The sequence below is a fragment of the Ovis canadensis genome, chromosome 1 (genome assembly GCF_042477335.2).
Source record: "Ovis canadensis isolate MfBH-ARS-UI-01 breed Bighorn chromosome 1, ARS-UI_OviCan_v2, whole genome shotgun sequence".
Classification (NCBI taxonomy): Eukaryota; Metazoa; Chordata; class Mammalia; order Artiodactyla; family Bovidae; genus Ovis; species Ovis canadensis.
Window position 1 is genome coordinate 21,801,883 of NC_091245.1, and position 16,667 is coordinate 21,818,549.

The window sequence follows — 16,667 nt, forward strand, 5'->3', positions numbered from 1 at the left end:
TGACCACCCCACATTTCCTCACCCCCAAGCTCAGAACCACCCCCGCCTCCTGAAGCCTGGATCCTCCAGGCCCCTGGATCCAGAGTGCTGCTGGGCCTTGGGTTACCACTGAATTCTGTCAGAAAATCTTTTCTCATGAGGGGGCTAGGGTTGGAGGGGGCCTGTCTGTGCTCTTTCCTTCCCAGAAGCATGAAGTCCAAGAGTGGCATGGGGCGGGGAGGAAGGGTGGGTGAAAAGACGTCAGTTTGGTTGAGTTCTGTTTATTTTCCTTGAGGGCTAAGGAACCTGGAAAGGAGTGTGATTAATTCACTGATCCCCTGGGGGATGGGCAGCTTTCCCGGACTGTTCAGAAGCTGAAGTCGGGGAAGCGGCTTCCAAGGCAACTGCTACCATGGCAACAAGTGCCAGCCGTGGCGGGGGGGACCTTGCTTCTCACTTCTCCCCTCAGACCTCAGCAGCTGGAGCAGCTGGCATGGGACCAAGGCACTGCTGATCACTGAGCTAGATCTGGCGAGGGGCAGTCAGCCAGGAGGGAGGAGGGGCCCTCAGAGCTCAGGCAGGTGGACCCTCAGAGGGAGAAAGACTCCAGCATTGTCCCTGACCCCCCATGGAGCTCAGACAGGAGTGCTCAGTGTCCTTGAGAATCAGGACGGGCTGGGGGTGAGGACTGCCAGCCTGAGTCTGGGGCATTCCCACCTTCTAAGGGCAGCCAGCACGTGAGCATAGAGCTGGAACACTGACTGCCACAGTGCCAGCTTCCAGAGCCTCACTTAGCATGTCTGCCTTGCCCCAGCACAGCCAGGCACAGGGCCTGGTCCCCAGAAAGGACAGACTTCCCAAGGTCACCAGTGAAGTGACAAAGGACTAGAACCCAGGGCCCTTGGCCCCCAACCTGGCTCTTCCCCTGGCATAACAGCTGCCTTTCGGGGACAGGGACTCTGGCTTAGAGGGACAGAGTGTCAGCAGGAGAATCCCACAAAGGGCCAGAGGTCAGCCCCATGTGGAAAGCCCAGACCCATCTCCACCCACACAAGAAGCTTTTCTCATCTTCATCACTGGGGTCCAGTTGAGTAATTCTGGCCCAGGAGATAGTAATAACTACAACTATCACAGCTAACAGGCTTCCCTGGTGGCTCAGAGGTAAAGAATCTGCCTGCCAATGCAGGAGGCGTGGGTTCAATCCCTGCATTGGGAAAATCCCCTGAAGGGAAATGGCAACCCACTCCAGTATTCCTGCCTGGGAAGTCCATGGAGAGAGGAGCCTGGTGGGCTACAGTCCATGAGGTTACAAAAGAGCTGAACACGACTTAGCGACGAAACAACAGCAACCACAGCTAATATTCACTGAGCATGTACTATGTGCTCCTGGAATTGCTCTAAATACATATATTAATTTGTAACTTCACAACAGCACCATGAGATAAGCATTAGCTTCCTCAGTTTCTGGTTTAAGAAACTGAGACCCTTGGAGGATTAAGTAACTTGCCCAAGGCCAGTAAGTGAAACAGCAGGGATCTGAACCCAGGCAGCACAGCTCTGGGCATCAGGTCTGTGGGGAAAATTCCACTTCTACCTTCCTAGCTCCACAGCTGTGGGCAAGCTGGTTTTCTTTTTTTTCCTTGCTCTGCTTGGTTTTTCATGCTGAGCGCCATAAAATAGCAGTAAGTGCATGATAATGCCAGCAAGACCGAAGCAGGCAAAGTGGTTGGGAGAGCAGAGACATGGGCAAGAGAGACCTTTCCAGGTGTACCCAGTGGGTAGGATGGGGGAATACTTGGTCCAGGAAGCTCCCGTAAGTGACACCCTGCTGGGCCAACCTGGAGGATTGACCAGAGTGGGGTTGGAGTCTAGAGACAAGACTCACACCTTGGTTCCCAGTCCCCAGGGAGACAGGGTCAAAAGGCTCAGTCTGTAGGCCTGTTTATCCAGCCAATCCCACATTGGGTAGATGAAGGGATGCAAGGATGGCACAGGTTCCTGCAAAGAAATGACCATCATCAGAAAGTACGTCCTCGTCACCACAGAGGGTTCACAGTGCAGAACAGCTGGCAGCCTGGCCCATGACTCGCCCCACAGCCAAGAGCCGGGCACCCCGTCTTGGCTTTCTGCTCTCCCAGGGAGAAGAGCTAGCAGCAGAGCCCAGTCGACTGCCCTGACACTCGGACCTCCCTCTGCCACCTCCTTGGGAATTTTTTTTTGAATATTTGTACCTTTAAATGTTAAAAAATTTTTTTTAAATTATTTCTTTGGCTGGGTCAGTTTTTCGTTGCATCATGCAGGCCTCTTGTGGCACATGGACTCGCTGGCTGTGGCCCACGGTCAGGAGCACCTGGGCTCCATAGTTGGGGCAGGTAGGCTTGGCTGCTCTTCAGCATATGGGATCCTAGTTCCCCGACTAGGGATCAAATTCACATCCCCTGCATTGCAAGGCAGATTCTCAACCACTGGACCGCCAGACAAGTTCCTCCTTGGGAATTTCTAAAGGCCCTTCCCAAACAGCCCTCTGAGTCTGGTTCTGAGGATTACTAGGGCAACGGGCATGGAAGCCCTCTGCTCGACAAACATGTGGATGGAGATGCTTTTTCTTTGTTGCCAACTCTGGGAGGACAAACAGTCCTGGGCACACACTGGAGCCTCGAGGAAGGCTCAGTGCTGCTTTAGACAGAGGGGACTCTGCTCTGCTTGGGTGGGTGGGCTGGGCTGGGGACAGGTGCACCGTCGAAGAGCTCTTTGAGGTTAACCTGTGTGAAGGCTGCTGACACAGCCTCTTCCATCTGATGGGAGATCCTAAAAGGCAGAGGCTGCTTCCTACTTCTCCCTGGGTCCTGGCACAGAGTAAGAGATTGACAGATGGTAGGTGAATTTCATTTCCTCACCTGAAAAAGGGAAGCACTGATCTCTCCTTCACCTTGTGTCATGGATCCACTGAAGTGCTGTATTTAGATGTCTTGACAAGAGGCACCCCACCCCCTCGGCTAGACTCAGCCCCTCTCCAGAAGGCCTGTCTCCTCTCCTCTTCAGGACTGCAGGGGAAGAAAAGGACCACCAGGAAGACACCAGAATTGAAAACAGTTTTATTAAAATAAGTGCAATGTGTCCTTGCACCATATAAACATCTGACATATGCAAGTCGATTTTCTCGGGTGACTAAGCGGCTCAGCTATCTGATGCTGGATATGCCCCTGTGCTCACCAGCAGCGGACACCACATGGCTCCAACCCGGGGGGCCGGGCAGCCTCCAGACTCGCACCACATCAGGCACAGCGCTCCTCACTGCCCCAGACCTGCACTGCCTTCTGCAACAGGCCCGAGGGAGGAAGCAGCAGACACACTGGTCTCTTAAGTCACTCATTATCTGAACAGCTTAAAACCAGTTAAGAGTAACAGAAATAGCTGATTAACATCTTCCAAATGCATGGACATTCAGGAGAGAAGTGTGAGCCCTAAGAGCTCTGGAAAGTCCATGGGCTCATAGGGGGAGTTAAAAGTCTCATCTCTGCTGGAAGAGTGTGGTTAAAAACAAACAAACAAAAAATGCATCTTTAAAAACAAAATAATACTGACTTTAGCAGCAATCCCAAACAAGGAAGAGGATGATAAACGAGGGACACATTTCGGTCACGGCAAAGAAAGATTATGTGCTTCTCTGCGCCATCGACTGGAAGGCTGATCTGGCTTCCTGAATTGAGGGGATGGCTTCGCTTAGCCACGGGGGAGGACGTCTGGAGGACACAGGAAGGTGGAAGGACCGCCAGAGGGGGCGACAGTGTGGCGAGAGGGAAGAGCCTCTGTCAGTGGGCGCTTCTCAAGGCTGGCTCCCTGAAGGCCGCAGCCCCAGCCCTACAGCTGCCTGGCGTGAGAGTGGGCTGGATCCTCCATCCAGGGGCACGTGAGCAGGTGGGCAGGAGCCCAGTAAAGAGACGTCCCAGCCGCAGGCCATTATGCAAAGTGACAAGTGATTGCTTTCCTTTTCAAAGACGACCCTCCCCCCCACCTTTGGAAAAAGCTTTTTCCTTGAGGACTCTGGGGACAGGAGGATGAGAGCCTTCGTGAAGGAAAAGGCCTGGATGGAGCTGCACAGCAGGCCTCTCACAGGTTTCCAGGGTGGCAGGGCCTGGACAGGCCTGGACCCAGAGTGGGTCAGGGCGCTGGCACTGTGGGTGTCGGGCTGGGCGGCGCGTCTCCGCTGCGACCTGCCTGGGCCAGCGCCCTCCGTCGGGCCAGGCGGGACTTGGAGGGAGGGGAGAGCTTCACAGAGCAGAGGCCCTCAGCCAGCGCCTCCGACTCCTGGGCCAGCTTGTTCTGCTCGTTCTCCTCGTGCTGAGACAGCTGGCGGTTAAGGGCGATGGCCTCGGCTGCGAAGAGAGTCAGGTCCATTGTGCTGCTATTCCTGCAGGGATGGGGAAGGGGAGCACGGAAGAGAGGGAGGCAGGGTTCAGTGGGGTCACCCGCCCCAGTTGCTGCAGTTCTGTGCTCCCACTGGACTTTTCCGAATCGGCACAGGTTGCTCTCCCCAAAGAGATTCTTGCATAGATTTAGAGTCTGACTCACTGGGGCTAGAAAGGCTTTGAGCCTCAAGGACAGTCTCTGGACTTGAGAGTTGGGACTAATGCTCCCCTCTATCCAGAGCCCCCTCTTCTGAGCTCTCAGGGCTCTGCACACAGCTCCACCAGAGGAAGGGCCATGGCACATGAAACTTACCCACACACATCCCTCTCCGTCAGGATAGGGGACTCCAAGAGCAGGGGCTGTGCCTTTAAGTCTGAGTCTCAGAACCCAGCTCTGGGTTTGCTGAATCAGTATTCTAAGGTGGACCTAAGGTTTGGAGCCTCAAAGATTCTGGATGCAGCTCTACAGAGTCAGGGAGGAACCCAAGTTGGACTCAGATACTTGTGACTATAAACTGTAAGACTGCCCTGTTTATTCCGGGAAACTGCCCAGGAGGTTGGCTCCCAGAGTCTTTAGCCTTGGCTCTTGAGGAGTAGGGAGTGCTCACTGGGAACACGATCTGGTGTTAAAAGGCACCAGAGTCAAACAGGTCTGGTTCAAAGTCTCACTCCCCAGGGTACTGGGTGTATGCGTGTGTGCTCAGTCATGTCTGACTCTTTGCAGCCCTATGGACTGCACCCTTAAGTTAACTTCTATTCCTCAGTTTTCTCATCTATAAAATGGAGCAATAGGAACATTCCTCTTTTAAATTTATTGTAAAGCTTATGGGATACAACACATGTAAAGCCCTTAGTACAAAACCTGGTGGGTGGTATTTCTTATACAGTGGCTGTTGTTATTGTCTGTCTAGTAGTGTATATGACTCTTGGTCCCTCTGCCTTACAGGGCCACGGATTTCTGCTACTTTTAACAACCCCCTGCAGTAGAAGGAAACCTTGGTGTGCTTTGGGCTGTAAATAGTGATTTCCAGTTACGATTCACGAGGATCCAGAAAACAGGTTTTCCTTCTGCAAACAGCCTAGCGAGGGATCTTAAAGATGCTGGGGCAGGGGAAACCAGGTGGAAGAAGAGAGGAGAGGGAGCAGATTTACTGTAGAGGGAGACGGGAAGAGAAGCGGGAAGAGGGAGGCCAGACATCTGAGCTTAGAGATGGGCTCCACGTCCCTGACCTTGGCCCCAGCATGGCTGAGAGCTTGAAGGGAAAGTTAAAGCCAAATGAGGAAGGGAGCTGAGTGTGACAGGAGCATTTACCTCTGGAGGACTTGCGGCGTGGGGAGTCCCCTTTCTGGAGCTTGCTAGAATGGGAAGGACAAATGTGTGGGTAAGCGCTGCTCCCTCTTTCAAGAGTGGCCCCTACCCAAGCCAGCAGAGGGGACTTGCCCAGGCATGCCAGCAGTCAGACCTTCCAAGGAGACAGCAAGCAAGGTACAGCACCCAACCCAGCTGCCTCTGCATGGAGAGCCCTCTCTCTCGCTGGTGAAGTCCTAATCACCCTCTGAGACCCCAGCTCCAGGGTCATGTCCCTGTGAGACATTCCCCTTGTCCTGCTGACCCCCAACACCTGTCCCAAGCAGAGGTGGGTCCTTGCCCTGTGGTGGCCTGAGCACTTCAGATAAGCATTTGCCATCCTATCCTCATGTCCCCTTGGTTCCCTCTCCCCATCAGAACATGAAGACAGGACCCTGGTCTTGCTCCTCCCACTACTGCCAGAGCCTGTCATGTGGCAGATGCTCAGTATAGACAGCAGGTCTTGGGTGGCTGGGAATTAGCCACTTGGAGACCCATAGCTTGGATCCCCACTTGTAACTGGAGCTGGCAACCAGCCCCAGTGTCAAGGGCCTGGCAGACCAACGAGACAGTAAGACCACAGGAGGTCTGGCAGACCCCTTGGAGGGGCAGGGTCTGCTATCATGATTAACTGAGGAAGATGCTAACAATGTTTTCGAGTGAAAACTTGGACCCTTCCTTGGGGAAAACAGCAGCATGTGCCTTTCAGGAAAGCTGCAGCCAGACCCCAGCACCAGGAGGAGAAGTTATGAGCCCCCAGTGCAGCCGCACAGCAAGCAGGGTGGCTAGGCCCTGCTTCTGCACACTCTCAGGTAGTAGCATTTCTGTGTAAGTGGCGGTGCTCCCAGCCAGGCTGCTCCCTGGGCTGTGTGCGTCTGCCAAGGGTGGGAGGCATGAGGCGAATCTCCCAGAGGCTTCTGTCCATTCCAGAGACACATGGGTCACCTAGGGGCTTAGTGTGTGGCCAAGGTTAGATCCAAGTCAGTGATATCTGTAAGGGGTCAGCATGGGGTGAGGTCAGAGGTCAGCTCAGTTCGCTATGCACAGGCGATGAAGCTGCCATCCGACTCTCCTCAGCTGAGGTCAGCCGCCGGGATTTAAGAGCTTCCTCTTGGTTTGGCTGCAGGCCTGAAGAGGCGGATGCCCTCTCCCTGGGTAACTCACCCCCTGCACCCATGGGTGCTGCAGAACTTGGGCAGCACTCAGTCTCTGCTTCGCATCTCGGACCAGGAGCTTGGAGATGAGGTCTTTGGCCCCATTGGAGATGTGAGCCCAGTCCTTGTCAGGAAACTCATACTTGCCTTTCTGGATGCTCTCAAACAGCTTGTTCTAGGTAAAGAAGATTCCTCCTGAGGCCACACCAGCCAGGGGATGGGCAGGGTGTACCTGTCATGGTCTGATCACATGGCTCCAATCGCCCTCAGCTGCAGGTGCAGCTGGTGGCCTGTGTATTTCCCAGACCAGGGCTCCTTCCCCAACCCCTCCCCTCCCCTGAATTGTCCAACTGCACAGAACACCCTGGGTGGGTGGGAAGGCTATACTACGTGGACAGCCAGGTGGGAGGCCAGTGAGGAATGAGCAGCTAGAGAATAACACCCAACTCCTTAGCCCTTCATCCAGGTGCCTGGGCTCATCTCCCCCATCAGCATCCTTATCCATCCTCCTCCTCCCTCAACATACGCAGCTGTTGCAGACCTCCTGTCTTCAATTGACTTGTTCCTTCTGCTTGCATTTTGTGCCTCTCCTCCCCTGGGACCAGACTCTGCCTCCAAGATTCACTCAGCTCAGGAGTGATCTTCTCTGACAACCTCCCCTGAACTGCTTCCTCAGTGGCTGAGGGCCTGCTTATCTCCATCTCAGGCTCATCCATCTCCATCTCCATCTCTCATCTCTGGTGGCTGCCCTTGGCCAGAGAGGGACAGGGCACAATCCACCCCTTTCCAGATCAGGCACAAGCACTGAGCCCTGTCCTGCGTGGCCTCCCACAACCACCTGACCCCACGGTGGGCCCTGGGCTCACCTGGCACACTGTGCAGACCTCTCCTCGGTCCCAGCCACAGTCGGCCCCACAGTGACCCACGAAGGGCGGGTAGCCACTCAGCATGATGTAGAGGACCACGCCCAGGCTCCACAGGTCACAGCGCTTGTCGTAAAAAGTGGCCTCGTCCGTGAAGACCTCCACCACCTCGGGGGCCATGTATTCTGCAGAGCCGCACTGTGGGGGCCAGACAAGGGGAAGGGGGAATGGCAGAGAAGAGACGGGCTCAATCCAGGGAGAGGACTATGGTGGGACTTGAGTGAGAGGATGGAGTTGCAGAGGAAGAAGCTGTCAGGAAAGTCAGCCAGAGAGCATGCTAGTTGCCACCAAGACACTTAGAAAAGCTGGGTCACCGGACATTTGACACCTGAGTCCTAGCATTATCCATGACCCACAGCCCAGTTGGTTCCAGGTCACCCCTCTGATCTTCTTAGGTCCTTCTGCAGTACGCAGAGACCCTTGGTCAAGAAGCTCCAGGCATCTCTCCCTGCACTGGGTCTCTGCACACAGTCACAGAGTGAACAGGTACTTCCATGTTCCAGGAGCACAGCTCTCGGAGGACAGCCAATTCCATAAAGCAAGGATTTCTTAAAGTGAAGTCCTGCCAAACCTCCCTGCTAGCTTTGAGCATTCTATAAGAATTGGGAATTAAGACACCATCAAAGCTAGGAGAGCTCTTAGAACAAAGCCAATCTCCTCAGGTCTCCCATTTATGGAGGTGAAACCAAGGACTAGAATGGGATGGGGGTTTGTTCAAGCACATCAGTAGCAAACTAGGACAAGAAACCAGGATTCCTTCCTCCCATCCTGGCACAGAAAGCTGCTGATAAAAATGAAATAAATTCCTTTTACTCCCCTCTTCATTATTGCAGGCTCACTGGGAGACAACCCTCCTCCCAACTCCCAACATACAAAACTAATTTGGTGGGAAGATGGCGAGTGCAGAAAGGACATTTTCTTTGTTATTGGCAATTAGAGTTAATGACTTCGAAAACAGGGTACCTCAGTGTGGTAGAAGCTAATACAGAAACATCTCTAATAATGTTGCTTAGGATGAGACATGGGCATATTTAATCGCAAGTCTTAAAAAAACATTATTAGGAAAACTCACTTATGAAGCATGCAGATCTCAAAAGAATTATATAATAATTAGAGTATAGCCAGTATGTACAAGAGATGTCTGAGGAAGAAATGGCTTCCAGCAGCCCATCTGGGGAGGAAATGGGAAGTGAGAGATGCAACAGGATAACTTGGCCAGGCTAACATGCAGAGAGCCTGGACCTCTCAGTTCTCATCACACCACAGAGACAGTCCCCATCCTCACCACAAAGTGGACGTGCCCCAACTCTGCAGGGGGAATGGGAGCTGTCCACACGCCCATGAGCAAAAGGGTGGGCCAGGGAATACTGCCTGTCACCTGGGACAGGGGTCAGGATTCAGCCAGGTCTCCTCATTAGCAGGGGACCCACCCCAACCTAAAAGTTCCAATGTCAGTTTCATCGAGTAGGGGAGGGGTGGGGGGCTGGGGGTGGTTATCGAGACAAGAAGTCAGGCTAAGCAACTCAGATAGCAGTAGATATACTTGGTTTCCCTTCCCCAGCCCTCAGTCTGTCTCCAGAGCTTTGGGGGCAGGAGCTCAGAAGGAGAGGGCACAGTGCTCGGCCATACATACTGGAGTAGTCAGCTCTGGTGTGGTTATGGGGGTGCAGGAGTTGTTCAGTTTCACCCCACTGCCCAAGTCAAAGTCACAGATCTTCACCAGGGACACCTGAAAAGGAGAGCAGGAGGCACAGTTACAGAGAGGCGCAACCGAAGGGCATGAGGAGACAGTATGTGTGGGCACACAGTCACACGGCCGCCACGCCGGAGCCCAGCTTTAGCTGGTGCTCATTTCCCCCTCCTTGAGTGAACTAGAAATCACCTGAGCATCTGTCCTAAGGTGTCCTCTTCCCCGTGCTCTTTCCTTATTTCCTGACTAGGGGAAAATGAGTGTACCACCTGGGGTCACTGTTGTGAACTTGCTAGAAGACAAGGAGCAAACCTATGGACTTCCTGCCAACAGTGCAGGCTGCAACTCAGAAGTTAAGAGAACTTAGTATGTATCCCCTAAGTATGAATGACCCCTTGTAGCTCATTCTCTGCAGGGCAAAGGAGTTTTGCACAAAACCCTTGACCCCTTCAGGTGGCTTGGGGTGACTGATCAGGTTTTGCTTGCTTGGGGCTTTGTCGATTTAAGCACTGAAAGTTCTATGTTCCAGGAAATCCCTCAGGCTGGGAGGGCTGGTCATTCTGGGCAGCAGCAATGTAGCAGCCCAGCTTCCCCAGACTGGACACTGCACCTGAGACCACAAACAGCGCAGATCATCTCTGGAGCCACGTGGGAGGCCGCTGCGCACACACGTGGTGTGGGGTCTGCGAGCTGGAAGCAGCACAGCAAGTGAGTCAAAGTCCTCACTCACTGTTTGCCTGCTGCGCCTTCCTCCCTCCCTTCCGTGGCTCTCCCTTAGAGTCTACCTTTCCTCTTTTCCTTTTCACTTAGCTTCTCTTGTGGTTAAAATACTGGCTTGGCCACGAAGTTCATTTGGGTTAAATGAACTTCGTGGCCAACCCAATATATATAAATTTTATATATATAAATTTTATATATATAAATTTTAACTATTTTTAAGTTTACAATTCTGTAGTCTTGCCTGGAGAATCCCAGGGGCAGGGGAGCCTGGTGGGCTGCCATCTATGGGGTCGCACAGAGTCGGACATGACTGACGCGACTTAGCAGCAGGAGCAGCAGCATTAATTATACTCATACTGTTGTGCAGCCATTACCAGTGTCTTTCCAAAACCGTCACATCACTTCAAACTGAAACTCTGTACCCATTAAGCAATAACTTATTCCCCCTCTCTCCAGCCCTAGTAACATCTAACCTACTTTCTGTCTCTATGAATTTGCCTATTCCAGATATTTCATTAAATGGAATCACACAAAATTTGTCCTTTTGTGTCCAGATGGTTCATCCAAGTGGTAGCATGTGTCAGAATATCATTCTGTTTTATGGGTGAACAATATTCCAGTTGTATGGATATACCACATTTTGCTCACCCATTCATCTGTTGATGGGCACTTGGATGGTTTCCAGCTCTGGCTACTGTGATTAGTGCTGCTATGAACGCTGGTGTTCAAGTCTCTGTTTTCAACCCTTTTAGGTATATACACAGGTGTGAAATTGCTGAGTGTTACGGTAATGCTATGCTTAGCTTTTTGAGGAACTGCCAAACTTTTTCACAGTGGTTGCACCATTTTACACTCTCACCAGCGATGGGCAAGAGTTTCAATTTCCCTACATCCTCATCAATATCAGGCAAGGCTTTATGGGGGTCCTTGCTGCAGCAAGGGGGAGCAAAAACAAACAAATTCCCTGGTTTACTCACCCCCAAGGGCATGGTGAGCTTGTTCCTTAATGGGGTGAAAGTAGGGGTGTGTCCAGGAGTCAGGTAGGAGAGGTGGCTTAACTGGTTTTGTTTACCTCTCAGGTGGCATCTCATCAACACTTTTTATTTTCTGTTTTCTGTATTATAACCATCCTAGTAGATGGGAGGTGGTATCTCACTGTGGTTTTGATTTGCATTTCCCTGATGACTAAGGGTTAGAAGAAGCACAAGCTGGAATCAAGATTGCCAGAAGAAATACCAATAACCTCAGATATGCAGATGACACCACCCTTATGGCAGAAAGTGAAGAGGAACTAAAAAGCCTCTTGATGAAAGTGAAAGTGGAGAGTGAAAAAGTTGGCTTAAAGCTCAACATTCAGAAAACAAAGATCATGGCATCTGGTCCCATCCCTTCATGGGAAATAGATGGGGAAACAGTGGAAATGGTGTCAGTCTTTATTTTTTTGTGCTCCAAAATCACTGCAGATGGTGACTTCAGCCATGAAATTAAAAGACGCTTACTCCTTGGAAGGAAAGTAATGACCAACCTAGATAGCATATTCAAAAGCAGAGACATTACTTTGCCAACAAAGGTCCATCTAGTCAAGGCTATGGTTTTTCGAGTGGTCATGTATGGATGTGAGAGTTGGACTGTGAAGAAAGCCAACTGCCAAAGAATTGATGCTTTTGAACTGTGGTGTTGGAGAAGACTCTTGAGAGTCCCTTGGACTGCAAGGAGATCCAACCAGTCCATCCTAAAGGAGATCAGTCCTGGATGTTCATTGGAAGGACTGATGCTGAAGCTGAAACTCCAATACTTTGGCCACCTCATGCGAAGAGTTGACTCCTTGGAAAAGACCCTGATGCTGGGAGGGATTGGGGGCAGGAGGAAAAGGGGACGACAGAGGATGAGATGGCTGGATGGCATCACCAACTCAATGGACATGAGTTTGAGTGAACTCCTGGAGTTGGTGATGGACAGGGAGGCCTGGCGTGCTGCAATTCATGGGGTTGCAAAGAGTCGGACACAACTGAGCGACTGAACTGAACTGATGACTAAGGATGTTGAACATCTTTTCTTACTGGCCATTTGTATACCTTCTTTGGAGAAATGTCTTTTCAAGTTCTTTGCTCATTTTTTAATTACATTGTCTTTTTGATGTTGAGTTTTAGAAGTTCTTTACATATTTTGGATATTAAATCCTTATCAGATATGTGATTTGCAAAATTTTCTCTCATTTGTGGGTTGCTTTTTCACTTTCTTGATGATGTCATTTGACACTTAGTCTCTTTTAATTTTCATTTTTCAACCATAAAAAGGGGCAACAAATCTGTGTCATGAAGATCAAATGAAACAAAAGACACGAAAGTACACTGTAAATCAGAGGTGCTATCACAGAGTGGTTCAGAGCAACAGTGGAGTCCGGGATCAGACTACCTTAGTTTTAATCTCTGAAAGTGTTAGTTGCTTAGTCATGTCTGATTCTTTGTGACCCCATGGACTATAGCCCACTAGGCTTCTCTGTTCATTGAATTTTTCAGGCAAGAATATTGGGGTGGGTTGCCATTCCCTTCTCCAAGTTTTAATTTCTGCTACTTATCAACTGAGTGACTTTGGGCAACTTCTTACTCTATCCAAACTTCAGTTTCCTCATCCTCATAAAATGAAAATAATAGTATCTACTTCATGAGATTTTATAAAAACTCGATGAAATAAGTGTAAGTGCCTGGCACAATGTAAGTGCTCAAAAAATGTTAAATGTAATTATTAATATTAACCATAATGATAATCATGATAAATTATAGTTTTATGCCAGAGCTATGGACAGGAAGCCACAAGCTCTTATTTGAGTGAATATATTTCTATCTCCCACAAAAGCGTTGTAGTAGCAGGCTGATTCACATGTTCCCTGACAGTCATTCCTTATTTATGAGCTCTCTCTGAATCCATACCAAGACACATGTATCAGGCATATGTACATGTATGCACACAGAGCTAGGAGTGTGGGCCACCAAAATAACCCGTGCTTTAACTCTCCTAACAAAGAATCTGTCAAATTCACACATGCTTATGGAAATGCAAACACTTCCATTTACTAACAGCTTAAGATAAAGATTAAAATAGGGTGAATTTGGGGACTTCCTTGGTGGTCCAGTGGTTAAGAATCTGCCTGCAAATGAACATGGGTTCAATCCCTGGTCCAGAAACTAAGATCCCATATGCAGTGGGGCAACTAAGCCCATGCACAGCAAACTACGAAGCCCGTGAGCCACAACGAAGACCTAGCACAGCCAAAACAGGTAAATACATCCAATAGCTTAAAAAAATAGGTTGCATTTGTTCAATACCAAGTATAAATGTCTTCTTTTTAATGGGTACCTTTGGAAATAAAAATGGAAGCAGAAACCCTTTTTAAGAACTTGCTTCCTAACTACAGCCTGTAGTGGTAGACGATAGCAGGCATACATTCTGTAACATAAACATCATGCACAAGCAGAGATTTGCTTGATGTAAGATCGAATTGTTGTTTGACTCTCACCTACCGCTCTAAATGTAGGTGCAGTGGACTAGAAAACAATCACTGTGTGCAGGTCTCATATATTTTGCAAATGCTTAGGTTTACGACAATCTGCTCATAAAGAACTCAGAAGGGCCCAGGACTAGCCCTGCCTGGGATGCAGAAACACTACACATTAGGATAAGACTAACAGTCAGTTCAACTGAGGCTGAGAGAGCTGCTGATGATATACACTGAAAGTAAGGATGGCTTCCCTGCGTCTGTGTCAACTGTGACACCCCAAATCAGGCCCCAGGTACCTTTTCTGGAGATTCACAAAGTATATTTTCTGGCTTCAGATCACGATGAGCAATGCCTGAAATGACAAAGAACAAAGAAATGGTTAACATACCCACAATTATCAAACATTCCACACACAATTAATTTTCCCAAATGCTGTTGTTCGCAGATTAATTCCCAATTATGGTACATTAAAAAATCAACGAGCTACAGGAGGCAGAAGTAACCAGAGACACAAACAGAAAGCCCAGTTGATTCTGCAAGTTCTTCTGAAGCAGAAGCTTTAGAAGTCTAGCAGGGATAAGAAGGGCTAAATGAATCCCAGCCAGCCCACCTCTCAGCACTGCACTGCCAACTCAGAGTAAGCAGCCTAATACGAACCAGAGCAAAGAGCCCTCCAAACAGCCCTGCTTGGAACAGCAGTGAAGAAATAACTAGTGTCTTGTTTGAGAGCATCTCAGGGGGCTGGAACTACTTTACCTCATTTCTTCTTGTGTGGCCAACTTAAAAAAAAAAAAAAAAGATTCCTTCAGTAGGACTCCCTGAATATTCAGAGGATTGAGAGTTAGTTAACAAATCTCCCAAAGGTTGTCTGACTCCCTTCTTACTTACTCTGCATGTATAAGGCAGTCCTATCAGAAGGTCAGCAAGGACTGCTTTGGCCCAAGGGTGCTGTTCTTAAGAACCTCCCCTGTATTTTGGGTTTCCCTGGTGGTTCAGTGGAAAGAATCCGCCTGCCAATGCAGCAGATGTGGGTTCAATCCCTGGACTGGGAAGATTCCCCCTGGAGAAGGAAACAACAACCCACTCCAGTATTCCTGCCTGAATAAGACCGTGGACAGAGCCTGGCGGGCTAGTCCATGGGGTCAAAAAGGAGTAGGACGTGACTTAGGGACTAAACAACAACAATCCCTGCATTTGGTTAGACCTCCTTGAAGGAGACTGCAGGTAGCAGCTTACATGAGGCATTAAAAGCTGCTGACTTGGCCAACAAGGCATCTGGGGGTAAACCATATTCTAACCAAAGACACTGACAAAGACTCATGGCCATGGTGTTCTAGTGGTAGACTCAGAAACCTCCCATTTTCCTCCTGCAGAGTGTATGGTGCAGAGATAGAAGAGCTGTACAATAGAGGAAAAGTCCAACAGCTACTGCTTGGAAGTACTGGGAAGCAGCAGAGGATTCATGGAATAATGGAGAACAGCAGACTCTGCTTCACTATACCTCCCTTGCTGATCAACTTCACCGGCAGCCCTCTGGCTCATCGGCAGGAGGCAGAGGCCCAGCCCACCGGACGCTCTTCACTAGGGAGGAAGAACCTGAGCTCCAGCAGGCTAAGTAACTTCGTCAGTCACCTAATTGAATGAGAACCCAGAGCAACTCAGTCCAGGCTGCACAAATTGAGCCAGGCTGCAACTTGCTGCACTAAAAGTGAAAGATATTTTCCATTACAGCAAGTGCTCCCACAGAAGGATCACAAGCCACACATGGAGCCTTACTCTTCAAATAGATGCCTGTGGCCCCGTCATCCCCCGGTCTGAGAACTAAGAGTCAGGCCATAATAATGGGCCTGCCTTGGTGAGCACACCGGCCATCGGGCTGCTTCAGTTCATTTCCCAGAGGTTGAGCTGCACTGTGTCCAGTATTTAAAAGTATGGAACTTGTTTCAGGCTGACCCATTCTAGCCCAATTCATCTTTCAGGTGTGAAGTTATTTAGAAAACAGCCAAGTTCAGCTGCAAATCGTTTTTCATCCCCTCCAACTTCTAGTCACATGGGCAGTTGGCCATCTAGATGTTAACCAGCTCACTTCAGAACTCCTAAGACACCACCAGCCTCTGGTCCCTGTAGTGCATTCTGGTGAAAATAAATAAATAAATAAGAAATAAAACCACCTTTACCCCCCTCCAAGGTATGGATCTTGTAAAAAGTGTGACCCAGTTTTTGCAATCTACCGAGGCTGCTTGGAGAGCAGTTGTAAATCTCTGTCAGGCAGGTGTTACGTACATGCATCCCAGCTTTCAGAAACAGAACTACTGCTATTCATCATGCTGTGCAAAGTACAGATGCCCCCTTCTAGGAATTTTCATCCCATGTGCAAGTCAGGCCCCTAGTGTGGGCATGGAGCACTTTCCTCAGGCCCCGGAGGAAGTGAGGTGGATCGGTGAGCCTCCCCTCCTGCGCACGCCTCACCAGCTGCACTGTATCACTGGCACAAAGCAGGACGCAGGAGCATCATGCCTGCAAGTGGACCTAAGCACTCCTGGCCAATGTCACAGAAGCGAAAGGAGCAGAACTAAGCCTCAAAGTATGCGCTCCACCCCCACCCCAGAAGGCAGGATACTTTTCTTTAAGGGAATTAGGATAAGGAGGAAAATTGCTGCCTGCCTGGTGGGGGTGGAGGGTAGAGGAAATATTTTTGAAGAACTACTCTGTGCCAGGCACTGTGCTCCACTGTTACATGTGTACAACACACACACAACAGACATACAATTATCTAAGCGAATCGATATATAAAAGACCTAGGACAGTGCCTGGCACATAACAAGTGCTACATAAGTGTTAGCTACTGTTGATAATATCATTCTGATCTCTCTTAATTCTCACCACAGCTCTAGGAGGGAGCCACTGTTACTGGGAGAGCACATAGCTGGTAAAAAAAAAAAAGG

At 49.8% G+C, this 16,667-nt stretch overlaps 1 protein-coding gene across 12 annotated transcripts in view; it reads right to left on the reverse strand.

Annotated features, from left to right (window-relative positions):
* Nucleotides 1-3,059: 3,059 nt before the first annotated feature.
* Nucleotides 3,060-16,667, reverse strand: part of MKNK1 (MAPK interacting serine/threonine kinase 1) — a 45,679-nt gene continuing 32,071 nt past the window's right edge. For 6 of the 12 annotated variants that reach the window (XM_069590410.1, XM_069590391.1, XM_069590437.1 and 3 more), the window contains 6 exons: nucleotides 14,019-14,074; nucleotides 9,447-9,542; nucleotides 7,757-7,951; nucleotides 6,901-7,065; nucleotides 5,701-5,744; nucleotides 3,060-4,390 (listed from right to left, as the gene is read on the reverse strand). In XM_069590410.1, the coding sequence (XP_069446511.1) occupies nucleotides 4,141-4,390; nucleotides 5,701-5,744; nucleotides 6,901-7,065; nucleotides 7,757-7,951; nucleotides 9,447-9,542; nucleotides 14,019-14,074 (806 nt within the window). In that variant the 3' untranslated portion in view covers nucleotides 3,060-4,140. The remainder of the gene's footprint in view (nucleotides 4,391-5,700; nucleotides 5,745-6,900; nucleotides 7,066-7,756; nucleotides 7,952-9,446; nucleotides 9,543-14,018; nucleotides 14,075-16,667) is intronic. The other 6 variants (XM_069590478.1, XM_069590469.1, XM_069590500.1 and 3 more) reach the window with 2 other exon arrangements.